This window comes from Coregonus clupeaformis, chromosome 29 (assembly GCF_020615455.1).
Source record: "Coregonus clupeaformis isolate EN_2021a chromosome 29, ASM2061545v1, whole genome shotgun sequence".
NCBI lineage: Eukaryota > Metazoa > Chordata > Actinopteri > Salmoniformes > Salmonidae > Coregonus > Coregonus clupeaformis.
The window spans coordinates 35,845,424-35,865,143 of record NC_059220.1 but is presented as its reverse complement, the minus strand read 5'-3'; the positions used below and the strand labels follow the sequence as shown (position 1 = coordinate 35,865,143).

Genomic DNA, 19,720 nt, shown 5'->3' with positions numbered 1-19,720 from the left:
TACACTGGGGAACTACCGTGTGCTCAGGGAAGTTGACGTGTATGGTGAAGTGCGCAGCAGATGGCTCTGAACGAGTGTGGGTTTGCGCTACCTGGGGTGACGCGAGAGTGCCCTGCCTGCCGCCTTTAGACCCAGAAAAACTCTGACGACAGCGTGCAGCAGAATGTCCTCTCTTGCCACAAGAGTGACACTGGATCTGTCGTCCTCCGTTCTCCCGGATCACTGCACCACCCAGCTCCATCGGAACGTAATCCGGGTTGCAGTTCCGAAACGGGAAGGCCCCTTCCAGGATGTCCTCTGGAAGCCAGCAGGTTGTCCAACCGGATGGCCATGTCCACCAGCTGGTTGAAAGGCTGGTTGAAAGTCAACGTTGTATCCCTGCAGGCTAGCTCCCTTCGGATGTCCTCCTGCAGGTTGCACAGGAAGTGTTGGAACCCGCTCCACGACTCCAGGCATATTCCTGTTTCCTGCTGACTCTATGATGCAGGTGTGTGATTCTGTGGCGGGTGATTTGGACGGAGTCAGGCGCAGGCGGGTAAATCACAGAATAAATGGTTTATTCCGTAACACAGAGGTACGCAGCAATGCATAAAACATTCCAGTGGGGTAATACGGCACACTGGATTAAACAAGGCACACGGGTGACTATCCCGGCGATACAAAATACGATATAGCTCCACGAGTAAGGCACCTAGGTGTGCGCCCAGAGGAAGGCACCTAGGCACCTCCCAGCGGGTAAGTTACATCCCTTACCAGTTCCACAACGGCCATGGTCCCACTTGTCAATTGACTTTCTCACTGATCTTCCTCTCTCTCAGGGTAACACCACCATCCTGGTCGTTGTGGACCACTTTTCTAAAGCCTGCAGCCTCCTTCCTCTGCCTGGTCTCCCCACGGCCCTGCAAACTGTGGAAGCCCTGTTTACTCACGTCTTCCGGCACTACAGGGTGCCAGAGGACATAGTGTCTGACCGGGGTCCCCAGTTTACATCCAGGGTCTGGAAGGCGTTCATGGAACGTCTGGGGGTCTCGGTCAGCCTGACCTCTGGGTTTCAGCCCGAGTCTAATGGACAGGTGGAACGGGTGAATCAGGATGTGGGTAGGTTCCTACGGTCCTACTGCCAGGACCGGCCGGGGGAGTGGTCAGTGTTCTTGCCATGGGCCGAATATGCCCAGAACTCTCTCCGCCACTCCTCCACTAACCTAACTCCCTTTCAATGTGTCTTAGGGTATCAGCCGGTTCTGGCACCGTGGCATCCGAGCCAGACCGAAGCTCCTGTGGTGGACGACTGGTTTCGGCATGCGGAACCGGCATGTTATATATTGATTTGCATTTTAATGAGGGAAATTAGTATTTGACCCCTCGGCAAAACATGACTTAGTACTTGGTGGCAAAACCCTTGTTGGCAATCACAGAGGTCAGACGTTTCTTGTAGTTGGCCACCAGGTTTGCACACACCTCAGGAGGGATTTTGTCCCACTCCTCTTTGCAGATCTTCTTCAAGTCATTAAGGTTTCGAGGCTGACGTTTGGCAACTCGAACCTTCAGCTCCCTCCACAGATTTTCTATGGGATTAAGGTCTGGAGACTGGCTAGGCCGCTCCAGGACCTTAATGTGCTTCTTCTTGAGCCACTCCTTTGTTGCCTTGGCTGTGTGTTTTGCGTCATTGTCATGCTGGAATACCCATCCACGACCCATTTTCAATGCCCTGGCTGAGGGAAGGAGGCTCTCACTCAAGATTTGACGGTACATGGCCCCGTCCATCGTCCCTTTGATGCGGTGAAATTGTCCTGTCCCCTTAGCAGAAAAACACCCCCAAAGCATAATGTTTCCACCTCCATGTTTGACGTTGGGGATGGTGTTCTTGGGGTCATAGGCAGCATTCCTCCTCCTCCAAACACGGCGAGTTGAGTTGATGCCAAAGAGCTCGATTTTGGTCTCATCTGACCACAACACTTTCACCCAGTTCTCCTCTGAATCATTCAGATGTTCATTGGCAAACTTCAGACGGCCCTGTATATGTGCTTTCTTGAGCAGGGGGACCTTGCGGGCACTGCAGGATTTCAGTCCTTCACGACGTAGTGTGTTACCAATTGTTTTCTTGGTGACTATGGTCCCAGTTGCCTTGAGATCATTGACAAGATCCTCCCGTGTAGTTCTGGGCTGATTCCTCACCGTTCTCATGATCATTGCAACTCCACGAGGTGAGATCTTGCATGGAGTCCCAGGCCGAGGGAGATTGACAGTTATTTTGTGTTTCTTCCATTTGCGAATAATCGCACCAACTGTTGTCACCTTCTCACCAAGCTGCTTGGCGATGGTCTTGTAGCCCATTCCAGCCTTGTGTAGGTCTACAATCTTGTCGCTGACATCCTTGGAGAGCTCTTTGGTCTTGGCCATGGTGGAGAGTTTGGAATCTGATTGATTGATTGCTTCTGTGGACAGGTGTCTTTTATACAGGTAACAAACTGAGATTAGGAGCACTCCCTTTAAAAGTGTGCTCCTAATCTCAGCTCAGTTACCTGTATAAAAGACACCTGGGAGCCAGAAATCTTTCTGATTGAGAGGGGGTCAAATACTTATTTCCCTCATTAAAATGCAAATCAATTTATAACATTTTTGACATGCGTTTTTCTGGATGTTTTTGTTGTTATTCTGTCTCTCACTGTTCAAATAAATCTACCATTAAAATTATAGACTGATAACTTCTTTGTCAGTGGGCAAACTTACAAAATCAGCAGGGGATCAAATACTTTTTTCCTTCACTGTATCACTTTGGCCCTGTGTAGCTCAGTTGGTAGAGCATGGCGCTTGCAACGCCAGGGTTGTGGGTTCATTTCCCACGGGAGGCCAGGGGGGCCAGTATGAAAATATGTATGCACTCACTAACTGTAAGTCGCTCTGGATAAGAGCGTCTGCTAAATGACTAAAATGTAAATGTAAATGTATTCAGGACACATTTTTTGCAGTATTACTTTAGTGCCTTGTTGCAAACAGGATGCATGTTTTGGAATATTTGTATTGTGTTCAGGTGTCCTTCTTTTCACTCTGTCAATTAGGATAGTATTGTGGAGTAACTACAATGTTGTTGATCCATCCTCAGTTTTCTCATATCATGGCCATTTACTCTGTAACTGTTTTAGTCACCATTGGCCTCATGGTGAAATCCCTGAGCAGTTTCGCCTGTATCTTTGTAGTGACTGGGTGTATTTATACACCTTTCAAAGTGTAATTAATAACTTCACCATGCTCAAAGGGATATTCAATGTGTGCTTTTTAAATGTTTACCCATCTACCAATAGGTGCCCTTCTTTGCGAGGCATTAGAAAACATTCCTGGTCTGTGTGATTGAATCTGTGTTTGAAATGTACTGCTTGACTGAGGGACCTTACAGATAATTATATGTGTGGGGTATGGAGATGAGGTAGTCATTCAAAAATCATGTTAAACACTATTATTGAGTCCATGCAACTTATTATGGGAATTTTTACTCCTGAACTTCTTTAGGCTTACCATAAGGAAGGGGTTGAATACTTATTGACTCAAGACATTTCAGCTTTGCATTTTTTATCAATTTGTAAAACATTCTAAAAACCTTATTCCACTTTGACATTATGTGGTATTGTGTGTAGGCCAGTGGAAAAAAACTCAATGTAATCTATTTTAAATTCAGGCTGTAGCACAACAACATGTGGAAAAATTCAAGGGGTGTGAATACTTTCTGAAGGCACTGTATGTTTTGTTTTTAGGAGGGCTGTGTTGCACCGCCTGCTGCTGGCTTTTTACCCAGCCCCCTCCATTGCCCCCAATGAACGTTGCTGTCGAGAAAAAAAACGTACTTTCTTTCCCAGCCAAAGTGGGGTGGAATACTCAGTAGGGTCTCTACTCTACTAACCAAATATTTCCTTTTTGAGGGGGACTGTATAGCACGACCTGCTGCGTAGCTTTTTACTCTGCCCCCTGCCCCAATGCAATAGAAAGCAACAGTAATGGCATCTTTTTGTAGGCACTAACTGGTTCGTTGGACAAAGCCTATATGGGGAAAGGAATGGATATTTTGTAGGGTTTTTCGATAAACGCAGAAAATAAGCTTAATCAGCTAACGTCACCTTATGTGAAATTTGAAGCATTTATGTAATTTAAAAAAGCACATTAAGGCTTCATAATTCATAAAGGTCATGTTAACTGACTGATATTATCTCATTGATCAAACCGTATAAGATCTCCTAAATCTAAATTAACCTCAGAGCTTTTATTCAGCGTTTATCCCAAAACTCAATTATTTCCGTTTTTTAGGACTACAAGCTGGGTCCTTGCTATCAGAGATCCTTGGGACATCCCTACCCAATTGAAGTTTAAATGTAAAATGGTTACATAAGGGTTAAGGTTGGAGTTAGGTAAGGGTTGAATCAAGGGTTTAGGGTAGGAACGTCCCAAGGATATGTGATAGCACTAACGTTAACCCTTGGGGTTGTGGAGAAAAAAAACCTTACTACTTGTCTCAGCTAAAGTGTTTAGGTAAAGTTGACATTTCTATGGCCCCAAATGTATGATTTTTATGGTTAATGCAGAGGGCTTGTCACCTTTGAGTTTCCATGGAGATAATTTCCGCTCGCAATTGCCGCCCAGCAGGGCATTCTGGGATTACTGGGTCCCCCAAACTGTCATGGCGTCCTAGGAAGATGGCGACTGCCATTCAGCAGGCTTTCCTGGAGTATCTAACCATTTAAATTCGAGGAATTGGAGACATAGCTAGGTAAGAAAACGGTGTAAATGTGTGTTGTACAACAACAATCGGTTGTCTACAGATATATATATATATATTTTTGCGACGAGTCGAGACAAATAATCTACCGACTGCTAGCAAGCTGGCTAACGTTAGTCGAGTGAGGCCGTGTGCTGATTACGGCGTGTCTTTGTTAGCTAACCTGAAGTGGCTAGCTAGCATTTTAATTTTCACACAAGTATTACAAGTAGTTAAGCTAAAGCTAGCTAACTTGTTGCACCCTCGTTGATAACTAGTGATCATTAGCGAGCTACGCAAGCTATATGAAGTTAACTAGGTAGCACTAGCGAGGTGACGTTACTTAGCTACTTTGGTTGCTATGTAGTTAGCTAAGCTAATTCGTAGCCAGTGATCTGCCTGGTTATCTATCAAGTGTTATTGCCAGTTGAGATGGACGATTACAAAACTGTTGCCTGTCTCTGTAAGTGGGTCATTGGTTATGTAATGCTGCTGCAGAGAGTGTGTTTTTATTTTTGTTGTGTTCGTAGACTTAGTGTAACCCTGTGGACACTCATGGCTGTTTGTTTAACGTTAACGTCGTTAGTAGTTAATGTAATTAATCTGTATTGTCTTGACATTCTGAAACAACTTGTTGAGTGCCCTGGAGTAACTGCTCTGTTTTTCCAAATAGTGACAGGGGGCCAAGTGAACGGTGGACTGTGCCAGGGCCAGCGGTTTTTAGGCCATCACTCACCCCAACAGAGCTGATAAAATGGAGTGTGCAGTTGACACTCAGCCAGGTTTGTGATCATGATTTGCAGAAACATCCCTGTAATGTGAAGGATGGTTATTCTCACATAGGGTTATACCTACATTTGGGAAATTATGGGAAATTCATGGACCAATAAATGTTCAACCGACCTTTACTTGTTGATACTTCCTTAATTATCATTTGGAAGGTACCAGCGACTTATAAACTCCTGTTATTGGTTGCTGGTGGAACTCTGAAAAACAAGGAAATATTCAGAAAGATATTAAGCCCTCTTTTTGTGGATAAAATATTTTTGGGGATATTCTTATCAATTTCACCAGCATACTTTTTACCGTGCTTTAAATAGACCATCGGCTCGACCTCAAACATAAACTAGCTATAGCTATGCCGCTGGAGGTTCATACTGGATTGGCTAGATCATGATATGCCAACGACACACACACCAGAGGTTGCCATTCCTCTTCCTGGCCACCCTTTCGTTAAGAATTGATGTCACACGTTGCTGATGAGAACTCCCCATACTCCGAATCTAGCATAACAAAGAAATGTGATTGGTTAATCTGTGACTAAAGAATGTGGTTGGCTAATCTTTAAATGAGTAATGTGATTGATTAATCTGTGCAGGCGGGGACGAGGCAGTAGAGCGAGAGCACACTCTGGAGGAAACGTCTGCAAAGGAAGGAAGTGTGACGCCGCAGAAGAAGAACAAGAAGCACAAAAAACACAAGAGCAAGAAGAAGAAGAAGAAACGTGGCAAGGGAGAGCGAGAGACCAGCTCAGAGTCGGCCCCAGAGTCCGACGTAGAAAAGCCGCCAATCAGAACCAGAGCAGGGTGAGGCTCCTCCCATTAGAACCAGAACATTGTTTGACTCGTCCCATGAGAACCATAACTCTGCTAGATTCCGCCCATTACAACCAGACCAGGGGTGCGTTCAGTTCGCTTGAACGTTTGCTATGTTGCGGAATGGCTTGTACTGAACAACACATTTCCCCAAAACTTCTTGAACAGACTCTGTGGTATGTTTGCTCCGTTCGGTGGGTGTGGCTTGAAGCAATGACTGATGTATTTATAGGGAAGAGGTGCATTTTGATGCCACAACCCAACCCCTCCCCATTTTTTAACTGACGTTCAGTACAGCACCGTTTCCGTTCAATTGAATGTTCTATTACGTTTGTATGTACTGAATAGACAGAACAGGGTGTTGCTTGGTCACCTCTAGATGGTTTCCACACTGGAATTTAGGAGATAAAGCAGCAGAAATGTTCAGCCAACAGGCTCTTGTTTGTTTGGCTCTATACCGTTTGGGCAATTGTGAATATAGTATTCATTATATTTGCTGCTATAATCAATATATTTGCTGCTGTTTTTAGCTTGAGGAGTGCTGGCCCAGTGGCCTCTGATGCAGGAGCAGACACGAAAGAGGAGGCAACAAAGGACTTGATCACAGGTAAGGGGTGTGGCTCTGGGGTGGGGTGTAGTGGTTAGGGTGTAGGAAACGGAACAGATGCGAAGTGATTTGTTACTGATGCTTGTGTACCTGTCCACACAGATAAACCTGAGGTAGAAGGTGACGCTAAAGCCAGAAAACACAAAAGACATGCTGGGAAAAAGAAGAGAAAAAGGAGGAGAAAAGGGGAAGAAAAGCAGGAGAAGAACTCTTCTTCACACTCCCTATCAGAGAGCGAATCTATGTCAGGGACAGATTCTGAGTCTGAGGGGAAGCCAGCTGGCATGGTAGTGCAGGCTGTTCCCATGCCGTCTAAGGCCAGGCAAGTGGAGAGAGTGCCCTCCCTATGCAAAACTCTGGCCCAAAAAGAGGAATCTCTGAAAATGATGTGTCAACCCTCAGATGATGAGTCTGTGGATGAAGGAGGGAAGGCAGAAGAGAAGGCGCCCCCTGCTAACAGGGAGGACCAAACCGTCTCTGTCATAAAGGCAGAAGATCCACGGAGCGAGGGGAGCTTCAGCCACACCCAGGAACTTCCTGACATCATCCCCAAGCAGGATGGCCAGAAGGAGGAAACCAACGCAGGGCAGAGGTCAAAGGTGAAGAACCAGGCTCCCTCCAGGTCAAGGTCACGGTCGCTGACAGACACTAAAACCGCTAGATCAAGTCTTAGTCGTTCACCAAGCCCCAAGCAGTCCAGATCAAGCCGCAGTCGTTCACAAAGCCCCACGCGATTGTCTGGTCAGCCTGTGTCTGGCAGGGGCAGGTCTCGATCCGGCTCAAAAAGCATGACTCCCAAGAGGAAGCAGTCCAAGTCCCCCAAAAGGACAAGACGTAAATCTCCTTTGTCCCCTAGGAGAGGATGCAAGTCCCCTTCTCTGTCCCCTAGAAGAGGACGCAAGTCTCCTTCTCTGTCCCCCAGAAGAGGACGCAAGTCTCCTTCTCTGTCCCCCAGAAGAGGACGCAAGTCTCCTTCTCTGTCCCCCAGAAGAGGACGCAAGTCTCCTTCTCTGTCCCCCAGAAGAGGACGCAAGTCTCCTTCTCTGTCCCCCCAGAAGAGGACGCAAGTCTCCTTCTCTGTCCCCCAGAAGAGGACGCAAGTCTCCTTCTCTGTCCCCCAGAAGAGGACGCAAGTCTCCTTCTCTGTCCCCCAGAAGAGGACGCAAGTCTCCTTCTCTGTCCCCCAAGAGGGGACGGAAGTCCCCTTCTCTATCTCCCAAGAGAGGATGCAAGTCCCCTAAGAGAGGACATAATTCCCCTTCTCTGTCCCCTAAGAGACGACGTATGTCTCCTTCTCTGTCCCCCAGGAGAGGACACAAGTCTCCTTTGTCCCCTTGGAGAGGATGCAAGTCTCCTTCTGTGTCCCCTAGAAGAAGACGCAAATTGTCTCCTTTGTCCCCTAGAAGAGGACGCAAGTTGTCTCCTTTGTCCCCTAGAAGAGGACGCAAGTTGTCTCCTTTGTCCCCTAGAAGAGGACGCAAGTTGTCTCCTTTGTCCCCTAGAAGAGGACGCAAGTTGTCCCCTTCTCTGTCCCCTAGAAGAGGACGCAAGTTGTCCCCTTCTCTGTCCCCTAGGAGAGGACGAAAGTTGTCCCCTTCTCTGTCCCCTAGGAGAGGACGCAAGTTGTCCCCGTCTCTGTCCCCTAGGAGAGGACGCAAGTTGTCCCCGTCTCTGTCCCCTAGGAGAGGACGCAAGTCGTCCCCGTCTCTGTCCCCTAGGAGAGGACGCAAGTCATCTCCTCTGTCCCCTAGGAGAGGACGCAAGTCATCTCCTCTGTCCCCTAGGAGAGGACGCAAGTCCTCTCCTCTGTCCCCTAGGAGAGGACGCAAGTCCTCTCCTCTGTCCCCTAGGAGAGGACGCAAGTCATCTCCTCTGTCCCCTAGGAGAGGACGCAAGTCATCTCCTCTGTCCCCTAGGAGAGGACGCAAGTCATCTCCTCTGTCCCCTAGGAGAGGACGCAAGTCATCTCCTCTGTCCCCTAGGAGAGGACGCAAACCGTCTCCTCTGTCCCCTAGGAGAGGACGCAAACCGTCTCCGTCTCCCAGACGAGGGCGGCGGTCTGAGTCCAGGCCACGTGGCTCTGTCAGGAGGTCGAGGACCAGAACCCCTCCTCCTCGTCGTGGTAGACGTCCGTGGTCCCGCTCTCCTGTGAGGCCGACTTGCCGCTCACGCTCTAGATCTAGACGGCTCCATCGCTCCCGGTCGCTGAGGAGAGGCCGGCGTTCCCAGAGCAGCTCCCTGTCTCGCAGGAAGAGGTCCCCCCCAAGGACACGACGGTCCCGGTCTCCGGTCAGGAGAGGCAGGCGGACTCGCTCCCGCTCCGTCGTGATCCTGAAGAGGAACAGGAAAGGCTCACGGTCCAAATCCCCACGGGGCAAGGACAACAAGTCCCGCTCCAGGAGCCACAGGATATCCAGGTCACCAGTTAAGAAAATACGTTCTAGATCACCGAAGCAGAGCAGGACAAAGTCCAGATCCCCAGGACTCAGTAAACCATCAACATCACGATCACTATCGCCACGTAACCGGTCCAAGTCTCATACTCCTAAATCCAAATCCCAGAAAAGAAACAAGCGTTCAATGTCAAAATCGCCCATCAGTGACAAATCCAAGTCTGTCTCAAGCGACAGGCAATCTGAGAGCGTATCCCCAGAACGCTCAAGATCCAGGTCTACTGCCAAGGACATAAAGTCTCCGAAAATGGCTGACAAGCATACTACAGACACGACTGTGAATAATGAAGCGTCTACTAAGCCTGTTGCGGAAGCTGTAGCAGCAGCTGCAGCAGAGCCCTGGAAGCCCCTCGCTTTGGCTGCTGCCTCCAAATCTACCACACAGGGCAAGCCAGTGGCTGGGCAGGCTGAAGAGAGCAGCTCTGAGATTCCATCTGAAGACCATGACTCAGCAGCAGAAGAGCCAAAGGGGGAAAGAAGCCCAACAAGCTCCTCTGAAGAAGAGCCAGATGAGCATGCTACCTCCAGGTCTGTTTCACCAGAGACCGTTCCTGCTGATCGCCGCTCCAGGTCCTCACCTTCTAAATCTCCCATTAAGAAGACATCCCCAAAACAACGGCAGTCCTCAACGTCAGCGTCTCCTACCAGGAAGTCCCGATCACCTGCCGGCAGGAAGATGTCCACCTCTCCCTCACGGAGGCGCTCCCGGTCCAAGTCCATCTCTCCCTCTCAGTCCAAGTCTGCCTCCAGAAGGAGACGTTCCAAGTCCCCAGCCAGAAAAAGGAAGTCTGTCTCCCCGCCTGCCAGACGGAAGAAGAGGTCTAAGTCCAGAAGTCCTGCCCGGCGCAGGAGATCACGCTCTAAGTCACCGGCACGGCGCAGGAAGTCACGTTCCAAGTCCAGAACCAGGACCAAGCGCTCAAAGTCCCGCTCTCCGGCAAGAAGGAAGAGGTCCAAGTCAGCAGACAGGAGCAAACGCTCCAAGTCTCGTTCTCCAGGCCGGAGGAGAAGGTCCCGCTCCGGGTCGCGGCGGCGCCGGCCCGTCATGCGGAATCGCTCGTTTGACCGACGCGACCGATGGAAACGGGAACCAAGCCACTCGCCAATCCTCATCCTCCGCAAGCGCCGTTCCACATCTCGAGGCCGCCGCAGTGCCAGCAAGACCCCTCCTCGTCTCACTGAGCTGGGTAAGACTACACTACACCTATGGTATAATCAGTATTGTGTGGATTAATTGAAACATGTAATCCGTTACCAATTAGTTGCATGAAAAATTAAGTAATAATTTGGATTACTCAAAATTAGTAACATAATCGATTTACATTTGGATTACTTTCACTTCTAACACCTAGGGCCCTATAAAATTGGTATTCGTTTAGCTTTTCCAAGTTTACATTTTTTCAGGTTTTTGCTCTCAAAATCACACTTATTTTGTAAAAGACAAAAAATCTAAATTGGATGTTCTAAGTCCACAACAATGCTTAAACCACATCAGGGGACCACTTTTGAGGTCTGGGACATTTTTTAGAAATGTTTTCATTGTGGGTGTAGTTATCCTTTAATGCAAGTGCACCAGCCAGAGACAATTGTTTGGTTAGCAGTGTTTCTGTAGTGCTCATGTGATTGCAGAGTTGGCTAAATAAATGATAACTCGATTTATGCAAATAATCATATCATTCTGCCAGGTAGGCATAGGCTACTTTGTAGTTAACATTTTAATTGAGAAGGTTTTTGGGAAAGCCTTTCCATTTACCAGTAGACTGTTATCATTAGCATTATCGCTAACGGCAACACAAAGTGTAGACTACACATGCACGCATCACACAACACACACAGACGTGCATTCCTGTGCCATTTCAGAAAGTTGCAGGATAATACGAATCACTGATACATTTTGTTAATGTCTTATGATTAACTTGGGCAAATAAATGAATTTTAGAATAAGTTCAATACATTTAGTTGATTTCCTACTAAGTTCAATGCATTTTAATGTCTGGATTCCGTCCGTGTTTTCCACAACGCAGATTTAATAGGGCCCTAAACACCAAGACATATTTAAAAAAGTTAAAAGTTAAATCTAATATAGCATTTTTTCATTTAGTAACATGAGTATTTCCAAATGGGAACTAGTGTGGGAGCATAGCTTAAAAAACCTATAATTCACATGTTCTATTTTATGTGTAAGAGCATAGTCACAGGGCTCCATATAAAACATTTCAGTTTCGATCGTCGTCTTATAAAGTAGAGTGTCTGCTAAATGACACATGTAAATGTAAACGGGAAATGACGTTTTTATATGCGTCAACTCAAAAACAGAATACTTGAATATCCCGAATAATAACAGGATATTGGTGCGCATGTAAACGTGGTCAGTGAGGCCAATGGTGACTTTAAAACAGTTAGAGTTTAATGGCTGTGGTAGAACAGAGGATGGAATAACAACATGGTAGTTACTCCACAATACTAACTTAAATGACAGAGTGAAAAGAAGGCTTTACAGAATAAAAATATTCCAAAACATGTATCCAGTTTGCGATAAGGCACTAAAGTAAAACTGCAAAAAATGTGGCAAAGAAATTACCTTTGTCCTGATTACAAAGCGTTATGTTTGAGGCAAATCCAACACATCACTGAGTATCACTCTTCATATTTTCACGCATGGTGGTGGCTGCATCATGTTCTGGTTATGCTTGTCATTGGCAAGGACTAGGACGCTGTTTTGGATAAAAAGGAATGGAATAGAGCTACGCACAGGCAAATTCTAGAGGGAAACCCTGGTTCAGTCTGCTTTCCAACAGACACTGGGAGACAAATTCACCTTTCAGCAGGACAATAACCTAAAACACAAGGCCAAATCTACACTGGAGTTGCTCACCAAGGCGACATTGAATGTTCCTGAGTGGCCTAGTTACAGTTCTGGCTTGAAAATCTATGGCAAGACTTGAAAAGGGCTGTCTAGCAATGATCAACAACCAACCAAAGCTTGAAGAATTTAAAAAAGAATGTGCACATTTTTTACAGTCCAGATGTACAAAACTCTTACATTTACCCAGAAAGACTCACAACTATAATCGCTGCCAAAGGTGATTCTAACATGTATTGACTCTGGAGGTTGAATGCTTATCTAATCAAGATATATTAGTGTTTTATTTTTCATACATTTATTTTTTACAAATGTTATAATTTTTCTTCCACTGAAATTACAGCGTATTTTGTGTAGATTGATGACAAAAAAAAAAGACAATTAAATCCATTTAAATCCCACTTTGTGGAAAAAGTCGAGTTGTAAATACTTTCTGAAGGGGCTGTATAACAGTACATTTAATGCATAGATCTAGGCACCCACCTTGAATGGCCGGCGTGAGTGCCCTTTGTTCAATATTAAATACAATTCAGACTAGAAATCTGGGACCCTTTTCTCTTCAACATTAACAACGGTGCTGTCAATACTGTGTTTTCCCCTCGATTAGACCTACATTTTTTTATATTGTGCAATCAGAAAGCATTTCACGAGGGAGAGAGTGAAACTGCACTGTTTCAAAGCAGCAATCAGGAACTCTAGTCCAGGTTTTTGCCCTAGCACTACACAGCTGATTGAAATAATCAAAGCTTGATGATGAGTTGGTTATTTGGTTCAGCTGTGTGTAGTGCTAGAGCAAAAACCAAAATGTGCACCCAGGGGGTGCCCCAGGACCGATTTTGGGAAACTCTGGTCCAGATGACTGTGTGATTGACCAGTGGGCCAGTTGTAAATGTTTTGGAAGCCTTATCTATTAATTCAATCAAAAAGGAAGCCATCCACCCTTGATGGGCGATCAATAGAATCTCTGAGAGCATGTGAGAAGTCTTGATGTTGTGCTAAATGACAGCGATGATGACAGTTTTATCAAATTTTCCTCTTGATATTAGATGACATAATCCCAAAAGTAATCAGCTCTTTTTTAAGAATGTAACTGTAATCCGATTACACGCTTTTCAAAATTAATCCGAATTGATTAGTTACTTCATTTTTGTAATCAGATTACGTAATCCAAGTTACATGTAATCAGTTACTACCCAACCCTGGGTATAATATCCAATGTACTGTTATTGTTTAGTACCCTCAGTTTAATGGTGGCTGTTCTAGGCACCTTAGAACAGATTAGGTGTGAGGATGTCGTCCGAAATTCCACTGTTGACAGATGTCTGTTCCCTCCTTTCTCTTTCCTCTCTCCTTTCTCTATTCACAGACAAAGACCAGCTCCTGGAGATAGCGAAGGCCAATGCAGCAGCCATGTGTGCTAAAGCAGGTGTGCCCATCCCAGAGAGTCTGAGACCCAAGGCCATCCTCCAGCTGCCCCTGCCCAACCCAGCCCCAACTCCCCTGAATCTGCCTCTTCCCCTGCCGTTGCCTCTCAACATGCCCGGCATGGGCATGCCCAATATGCCCAACATGCACAACATGCACATGCCCAACATGCACATGCCCAACATGCACATGCCCAACATGAACATGCCCAACATGAACATGCCCAACATGAACATGCCCAACATGAACATGCATATGCCCAATATGAATATGCCCAATATTAATATGTCCAATATTAATATGTCCAATATGGGCAATATGTCCAATATGGCCATGAGTGCTGCCATGGCCAGTATGACAGCTGCCACCATGACTGCAGCCCTCACCAACATGGCCCAGATGTCAAACATGCCCCAGATGGCCCCCCTCCCCACCATCACCAACAAGCCCCAGATGGCCCCCCTCCCCACCATCACCAACAAGCCCCCTCCTAGCCAGGCTCCCCAAACAACCCTTCCCCCCCTCAACCTGGACCACATAGAGGAGGTGAAGAGGAAGGTGACTCAGCAGGCCAACATCTACAGCATCAAGGAGCTCACTGAGGTAAGAAATACAAGAGACTTCACTTGCAATGTATGTAATAACAAAGATCTACTTAATGCATTGTGGATGTAGACCCCCCCCATATGGATTCCTGCAAGCATCAAACTGTAGACTCCCCATATGGATTACAGCAAGCATCAAACTTTAGCTCAGACACCTAGTCTTTGTTTTATGTAGTTGTGTATTTGAGGTTAGAAATACAAGACTACTGTGTTGTTTGGGGCGTTCTCTTGTATTACTCTGACTGTTCACTTTACAATGATTTGTGTATGTTTTAAAAATCAATCTATGTGTGTGTATATGTGTTTAGAAATGTAAGATGATCGCAGCGAGTAAAGAGGAGATGGCCATAGCGAAGCCACACGTGTCTGATGACGAGGATGAGGACAGGAAGCCTCGCGGCAAGAGCTTCCTCAGTGTAAGAACTCACAACCTTCATCCTAACATTCACACACATTCGTGGCATGATGAAGAGTACAGTGATGACATTGTAACTTTGACTTTTCTCTCTTCTGCAGTAACTTCTATTTGGGGCGCATCACATGAGGCGAGAGGCTCCCCATAGAAACATCACCGGCGGACTGAAGTGCGGGTTGTTGTGGTTACAGAGAAGGAACAGTATCAGATACTGCCAGCCCCTTTTCCCTGGACAATCATTCCCTCCCCCAGCATCAGTGCTCTAGCTGTCTGGGTTTCCACTAGCTTCCAAAGCCACAGTCAGATTCCACAGCTACAAAGTCAAAATTGGCTACAAGAATTAGCTTTTTGGTCTTCATTTAGGGTTAGGCATAAGGTTAGCAGTGTGGTTAAGGTTAGGAATAGGTTTCAGTTAACATTTTACGAAGATCAATTGTATAAATGGGTGGGGTTTAGCCATAATTATGACTTTGAGGCTATGGATGCTAGTGATGACAGATTGGAGTGTACAGTGTGGTTACTCCTAGCTTCTACACGTTGGTCAGACAGAGCTCTGGACAATGACTGAAGATAAATGAAAGAAGGAACACACTTTCAAAGTTTTGTCGACCCTTTCTAATGTTAAACTTTTCTGTTTATTTTTTGTGTTCAGTGATTAAATTACCAGCTCACGGTTCCTTTAGTGACATTTTAACCTGTAATTGAGTGAACTGCTAGGACTGCCCTCGGCGCTCGCACACACAGATTTCAGTAATATGATGGTCAGCTGTGTCTGTAGTGACGGGCAGACCGACCAGGTGTCTCCATTGAGAAGACAAACTGATCAGGGCTTTGGAGGATCCACTCTTAATGTTTTGTCACTTCTAGTATTTCTCTGGTGTTTTTCTGTTAAATTCCTAATGTAATCTTTAGCTATTTTAATGACTTAAAATACATTTTAGGATTTCCTTGGTCAGTAGGATATTATTTGGCTGGCTTTGTACATAATGTATTGACGATTATTAAAGGAAACCAGAAAATTACCTGTCTTGTGTTCTTTATGTAGGAGCCGTTAATGTCCCGTTTTTTCAGATTCTTAATAGAAGTACTGATGATGTATATTATTTCATTCTAATCAGAGACTGGATCAGACCTGGGACACCAGGTGAGACTTCTCTCTGGCCTCTTACAGCTATATGACTAGCTATGAGCCGTGTGACTAAGTTTAACCTCTCTCCCATTCATTCCACATGGACAGAACCCTATTGACCTCAGCCAGGGATCTACTGCTAATGGGTCCTGAGGCACTGGAGCTCCTGCTGCCTGGCACTTTGCTGGGTCCTAAAGATCCCACAGTTGATTGTTACTGTCCCTTATTTGGGCTTTTCAGACTGCACGTTCAGAGCTGTGCCAGCTATGATCATGTTGTTTGGACCATGGTGGCCCAAAGGCTCATGGGAGCTCTTTAGCATCGGAAATCAATGATGGGAGATCGATGGTGGAATGTTTTTGACAGCCTGACCATAGTGCTAGGAAAAGGGGTCACACACTCCTTAGTCTATCCGCTGAGTTCTGGTGGAGAGATCAGAGCTGAACTGGTTTCAGTTGAAAAGTAGAAAGAGAGAAAATGCCAGACTTTTCTGAGGAAGGGCTGGACCACTACCTACTGAATCAAGTGAGGATCATATGCTGCTACGTAGTGTGTGTCGTGGTTATCGTGTTGATTATCATGTATGTGTGGAATTGTGGTTGTGTGTTAGGTGGACCTGCGGCACCGTACAGTCGGCAGGCGTGTTGAGGAGGTTCTGATGGTGGTCAGAGATCTGACCGATGAGGTCAGCAAGAAAGACGGACGCTTCCAGTCCATCGCCCACGCTGGAGTCAACAACGAGAACCTCAAGGTAACACAACGACTTTCATTTCTTACACAGATGGGTATTCAGTATGTCTGTCAATCTACAGAATTATGGGATCCCAGCTCAGTGTGTGTGTGTACAGGACCAGCCTGCCATGGTGTCTAAATGGGCAGCCCTCCTGAGAGGCAGATGTTCCTTCAACCCAGCCATCCAGGTAAGGCCCACTGTGCTCGGTGTATTAATATTCTGTGTGTGTCTGTGAGGGATCTGATGGTTGTATGTGCATTTGTGTGTAGGTCCTGACTCCCAGCCTGGTTTTGGTGAGTGTTCCGGTGAGGGGGTTGATTGGATATCATGAGCATGTGACTCGTCAGTGGAGATACTATTCTCTGACTGGCTCCATTCTCCCCACTCCTGTCCGCGAGCCAGAGAAACTCCACCAATGGCTGGAGCTGGATAGCTTCACAAGCCCCGCCCAGGACTGGCAGGTGGGACGTCATAGAGCAGTGCAAATAGTTAGCCAGTTAAATGTTCTAAATATTCTTAAATAATGCAATATTTTGTGTGTGTGTGTGTATGTCTTTTACAGCAGTGGTCACTAGTCGATCTTCAAGGTATTCCTAGTCGATCACCAAACATTTCTGTAGAAAAGCCAACGACAAAGGCTTGCACTCCTTTTTAAATACAATTATTTGTCTTGCGCGGTTGGTGGTAGATGCACTTGATTCAGAAGCCCTGCGCAGTGGGTAGGCAAGTGTTCCCATTTTGAACCATTTCATTTGTCTGAAGGGACAAACCCCGCCTACCTGACGACCTCACAGCAAAGTTTGATACTAGCCTACGTGAGATTTTGTAACTTTTAAATCTATGACCAGAGAGAGACTGTCGAAGAACACATCAAAGAGCTGCTGTTTTTATGAGTGAGTTAATGTTTAAGTTTTTATTCAACACTTTTACAAAACATAAAACCTGCTTCTCCCTACTTCCTCTCGCACTGCAGCTGCAATGAATGAGTAGCCGAGTGTATCGAATGTGCTGCATTTTTATAATTAGCAGTTCGTCATGTCTATTTTAATATCGAGGAATTTTTCATATGTTCTGGTCATAGGAACAACATGAATTTGTGCATGAGGCAGATGCGGTGCGACTCGAGTTTCCCAATCAGGTGGAAGACGGTGTTCCCCTTTCTCTGGTCAGTCTCACTAGAGGAAAGGAAAGAGCATGGACCTTGAGAGGCGGACCCTCTGCTGCTCTCTCCCTCCCTCTCTCTGCTGAGACTGACCATCAGATGCAGGTACAATCAGTCCAGTCATATAAAAAAGCAAATTATTTCAATTTATGCTCAGTTGTTCCTCGCAAGTGATATACCAACTGATCTATTTTCTTATCAAAGCTCGAGTTTTGAAATATAATATGGTCTGAGAAGATCAATATTGGCAGGCCAAGCATATGCCAATATGCTGTGATGATGTATTAGGCCTACTGCACAAACCTCATTCCTACCAAACTTTTTATTAGGTTAATGTTGCATAGGCTTGTTTAAAATCTGAGCAGTAGATCTCAGTTTGCTTTTTGACTGAGAAAGTGATCTTCACTCTAAGGTTGGTGACCACTGTTTTACAGGATGCCAAAGTGTGTGTGGAGGGAGACATTGTACCGGCCAAGGTGGTCAGTCTCTTCAGAGAACAACTAGAGACCGCCATACTGACATGCAGCTTCAGTGGTGAGTGTGTGGCGGGACGGGACGGAATGGGGCAGGGCAGGCCGGGCATTAGACTGATCAGACCTCCCACACACTGGAAAAGCTTTCAGTCACATCGAATACCTCTACCGCCACAAGCAACATACACTCACACACACACACACACTGGCCACAGTGTTAATGATAGGTGTTGGGCCAGAGTAAAATCTATATACTGACCAGGCCACACGGACACTGAGGTCAAAGGCTTCCCTCGTAGCAAAAGTGCACACGCACACATTCTAACCTGATCCTGTGTGTGTGTGTGTGTGTGTGCGCGCAGGTAAGGTCAGCATCTTGGAGTCTGTGGGTTCTGTAGTGCGTGTTGCCATAGAGACGGCGGAGGGTGTGATGGAGGCAGAACTTGTTCCCACAGTGGAGCTGATCAACTATTGGCCGAAGAAGGCCCGCTGGCCCCGCCTTCTGCAGCGCTGGCCAACCACAGAGAGAGCTCGCTGCATCAAGGTCTCAGCTGGGAATCATGCTTTCTAACCCCTATAACATTCTACACCCTAACTTACTTTCTCTCTATCTCTCCCTCTCTCCAGTCGTTTGGGTTTAACCTCATGGCAACGTCTAACTACCACTGGCTGTTGTCGTTCTCTCGGGCGGAGCAGGCGTTGCTAGTGGGCGTTGACGAGGACGGTGGTTGCCGTAGGAAGTGTTACCGTGTTGTCAGACAGCTGAAGGAGGACGCCTGGTGTCCCGGCACCAAGCCTGTCATCACAGCCTTCCACCTGCAGGTACCCAATCACAACACAGCGTCTCTGCCAAAGGACTGCCCCCTCCTCATCATACAGCCTCAGTTAACCAATCAACTCTCACCCTTTCAGATGTTCAGAAGTTATATTATATATTTGTGGTGTACATAGTCATCTCTCTCTGTGTCTCTCTGTCCCCCCCTCTCTCCCTCTGCAGACTCTGTTGTTCTGGTGCTGTGAGAAGTTTCCATGTGGGCGTGACTGGCACTGTATAAAGGAGTGTGTGCTGCGTGTAGCCAGGAAGCTGTTGAAGTGTGTGAGCCAACGCTACCTGAGACACTACTTTGTCCGCTCCTACAACCTGCTGAAGTACAGTAACACCACAGAGTTAGACCACACAGCCCAGAAGATCAATGACTTTATAGCCAACCCCAGCCTCTATGTCCACTAAACACTGATTATTAACACTACTCTTCTAGCGTGATGCTTTTATTACTATTATACTTGTCTATCCTAATGTCGCAAACATAAAACCAATACAAGGTTGTGTTCTGTAGGGCACAGCATACCAAAACATTTGTAGCAGTACGATTTTACTGAGTCAAATTCCTGTACATGAAAATGTCTATGGTGAATAAAGATGATTCTGATTCACAGCATAGCAAAGCATTTTGCATCAGGTAATGAACAAGTGTTTTTTATTCTGTACCTAAATAAAGTTGTTTATTATATTGCA

At 46.2% G+C, this 19,720-nt stretch overlaps 3 protein-coding genes across 3 annotated transcripts; all 3 read left to right on the top strand.

The window, feature by feature from the left end:
- Positions 1–4,653: 4,653 nt before the first annotated feature.
- LOC121571738 (peptidyl-prolyl cis-trans isomerase CYP95) lies at positions 4,654–7,995 on the top strand (the record flags this gene model as incomplete). The annotated part of the gene is made up of 5 exons (XM_041883393.2): positions 4,654–4,756; positions 5,418–5,526; positions 6,123–6,330; positions 6,870–6,946; positions 7,049–7,995. Coding segments are annotated over exons 2-5 (1,260 nt in total), but the record flags the coding sequence as incomplete, so codon positions are not given.
- Positions 7,996–7,997: 2 nt separating this feature from the next.
- On the top strand, positions 7,998–15,729 carry LOC123482226 (serine/arginine repetitive matrix protein 2-like). The gene is made up of 4 exons (XM_045209173.1): positions 7,998–10,586; positions 13,629–14,290; positions 14,601–14,708; positions 14,809–15,729. Exons 1-4 carry the CDS (start codon positions 8,231–8,233, stop codon positions 14,809–14,811), a joined length of 3,129 nt encoding a protein of 1,042 aa, XP_045065108.1. The 5' UTR covers positions 7,998–8,230; the 3' UTR covers positions 14,812–15,729.
- A 235-nt stretch (positions 15,730–15,964) lies between these two features.
- On the top strand, positions 15,965–19,720 carry mab21l3 (mab-21-like 3). The gene is made up of 8 exons (XM_041883392.2): positions 15,965–16,361; positions 16,447–16,587; positions 16,685–16,756; positions 16,839–17,030; positions 18,166–18,265; positions 18,567–18,748; positions 18,832–19,026; positions 19,202–19,720. Exons 1-8 carry the CDS (start codon positions 16,314–16,316, stop codon positions 19,433–19,435), a joined length of 1,164 nt encoding a protein of 387 aa, XP_041739326.1. The 5' UTR covers positions 15,965–16,313; the 3' UTR covers positions 19,436–19,720.

Coding starts and splice junctions, on each gene's coding strand:
- LOC123482226 (XM_045209173.1), top strand. CDS start 8,231: ATGTCTCCTTCTCTGTCCCCCAGGAGAGGACACAAGTCTCCTTTGTCC. Junction 10,587..13,628: donor TCCTCGTCTCACTGAGCTGG/GTAAGACTACAC, acceptor CTCTATTCACAG/ACAAAGACCAGCTCCTGGAG. Junction 14,291..14,600: donor GCATCAAGGAGCTCACTGAG/GTAAGAAATACA, acceptor ATATGTGTTTAG/AAATGTAAGATGATCGCAGC.
- mab21l3 (XM_041883392.2), top strand. CDS start 16,314: ATGCCAGACTTTTCTGAGGAAGGGCTGGACCACTACCTACTGAATCAA. Junction 16,362..16,446: donor ACCACTACCTACTGAATCAA/GTGAGGATCATA, acceptor GTTGTGTGTTAG/GTGGACCTGCGGCACCGTAC. Junction 18,749..18,831: donor AGAGAGCTCGCTGCATCAAG/GTCTCAGCTGGG, acceptor CCCTCTCTCCAG/TCGTTTGGGTTTAACCTCAT.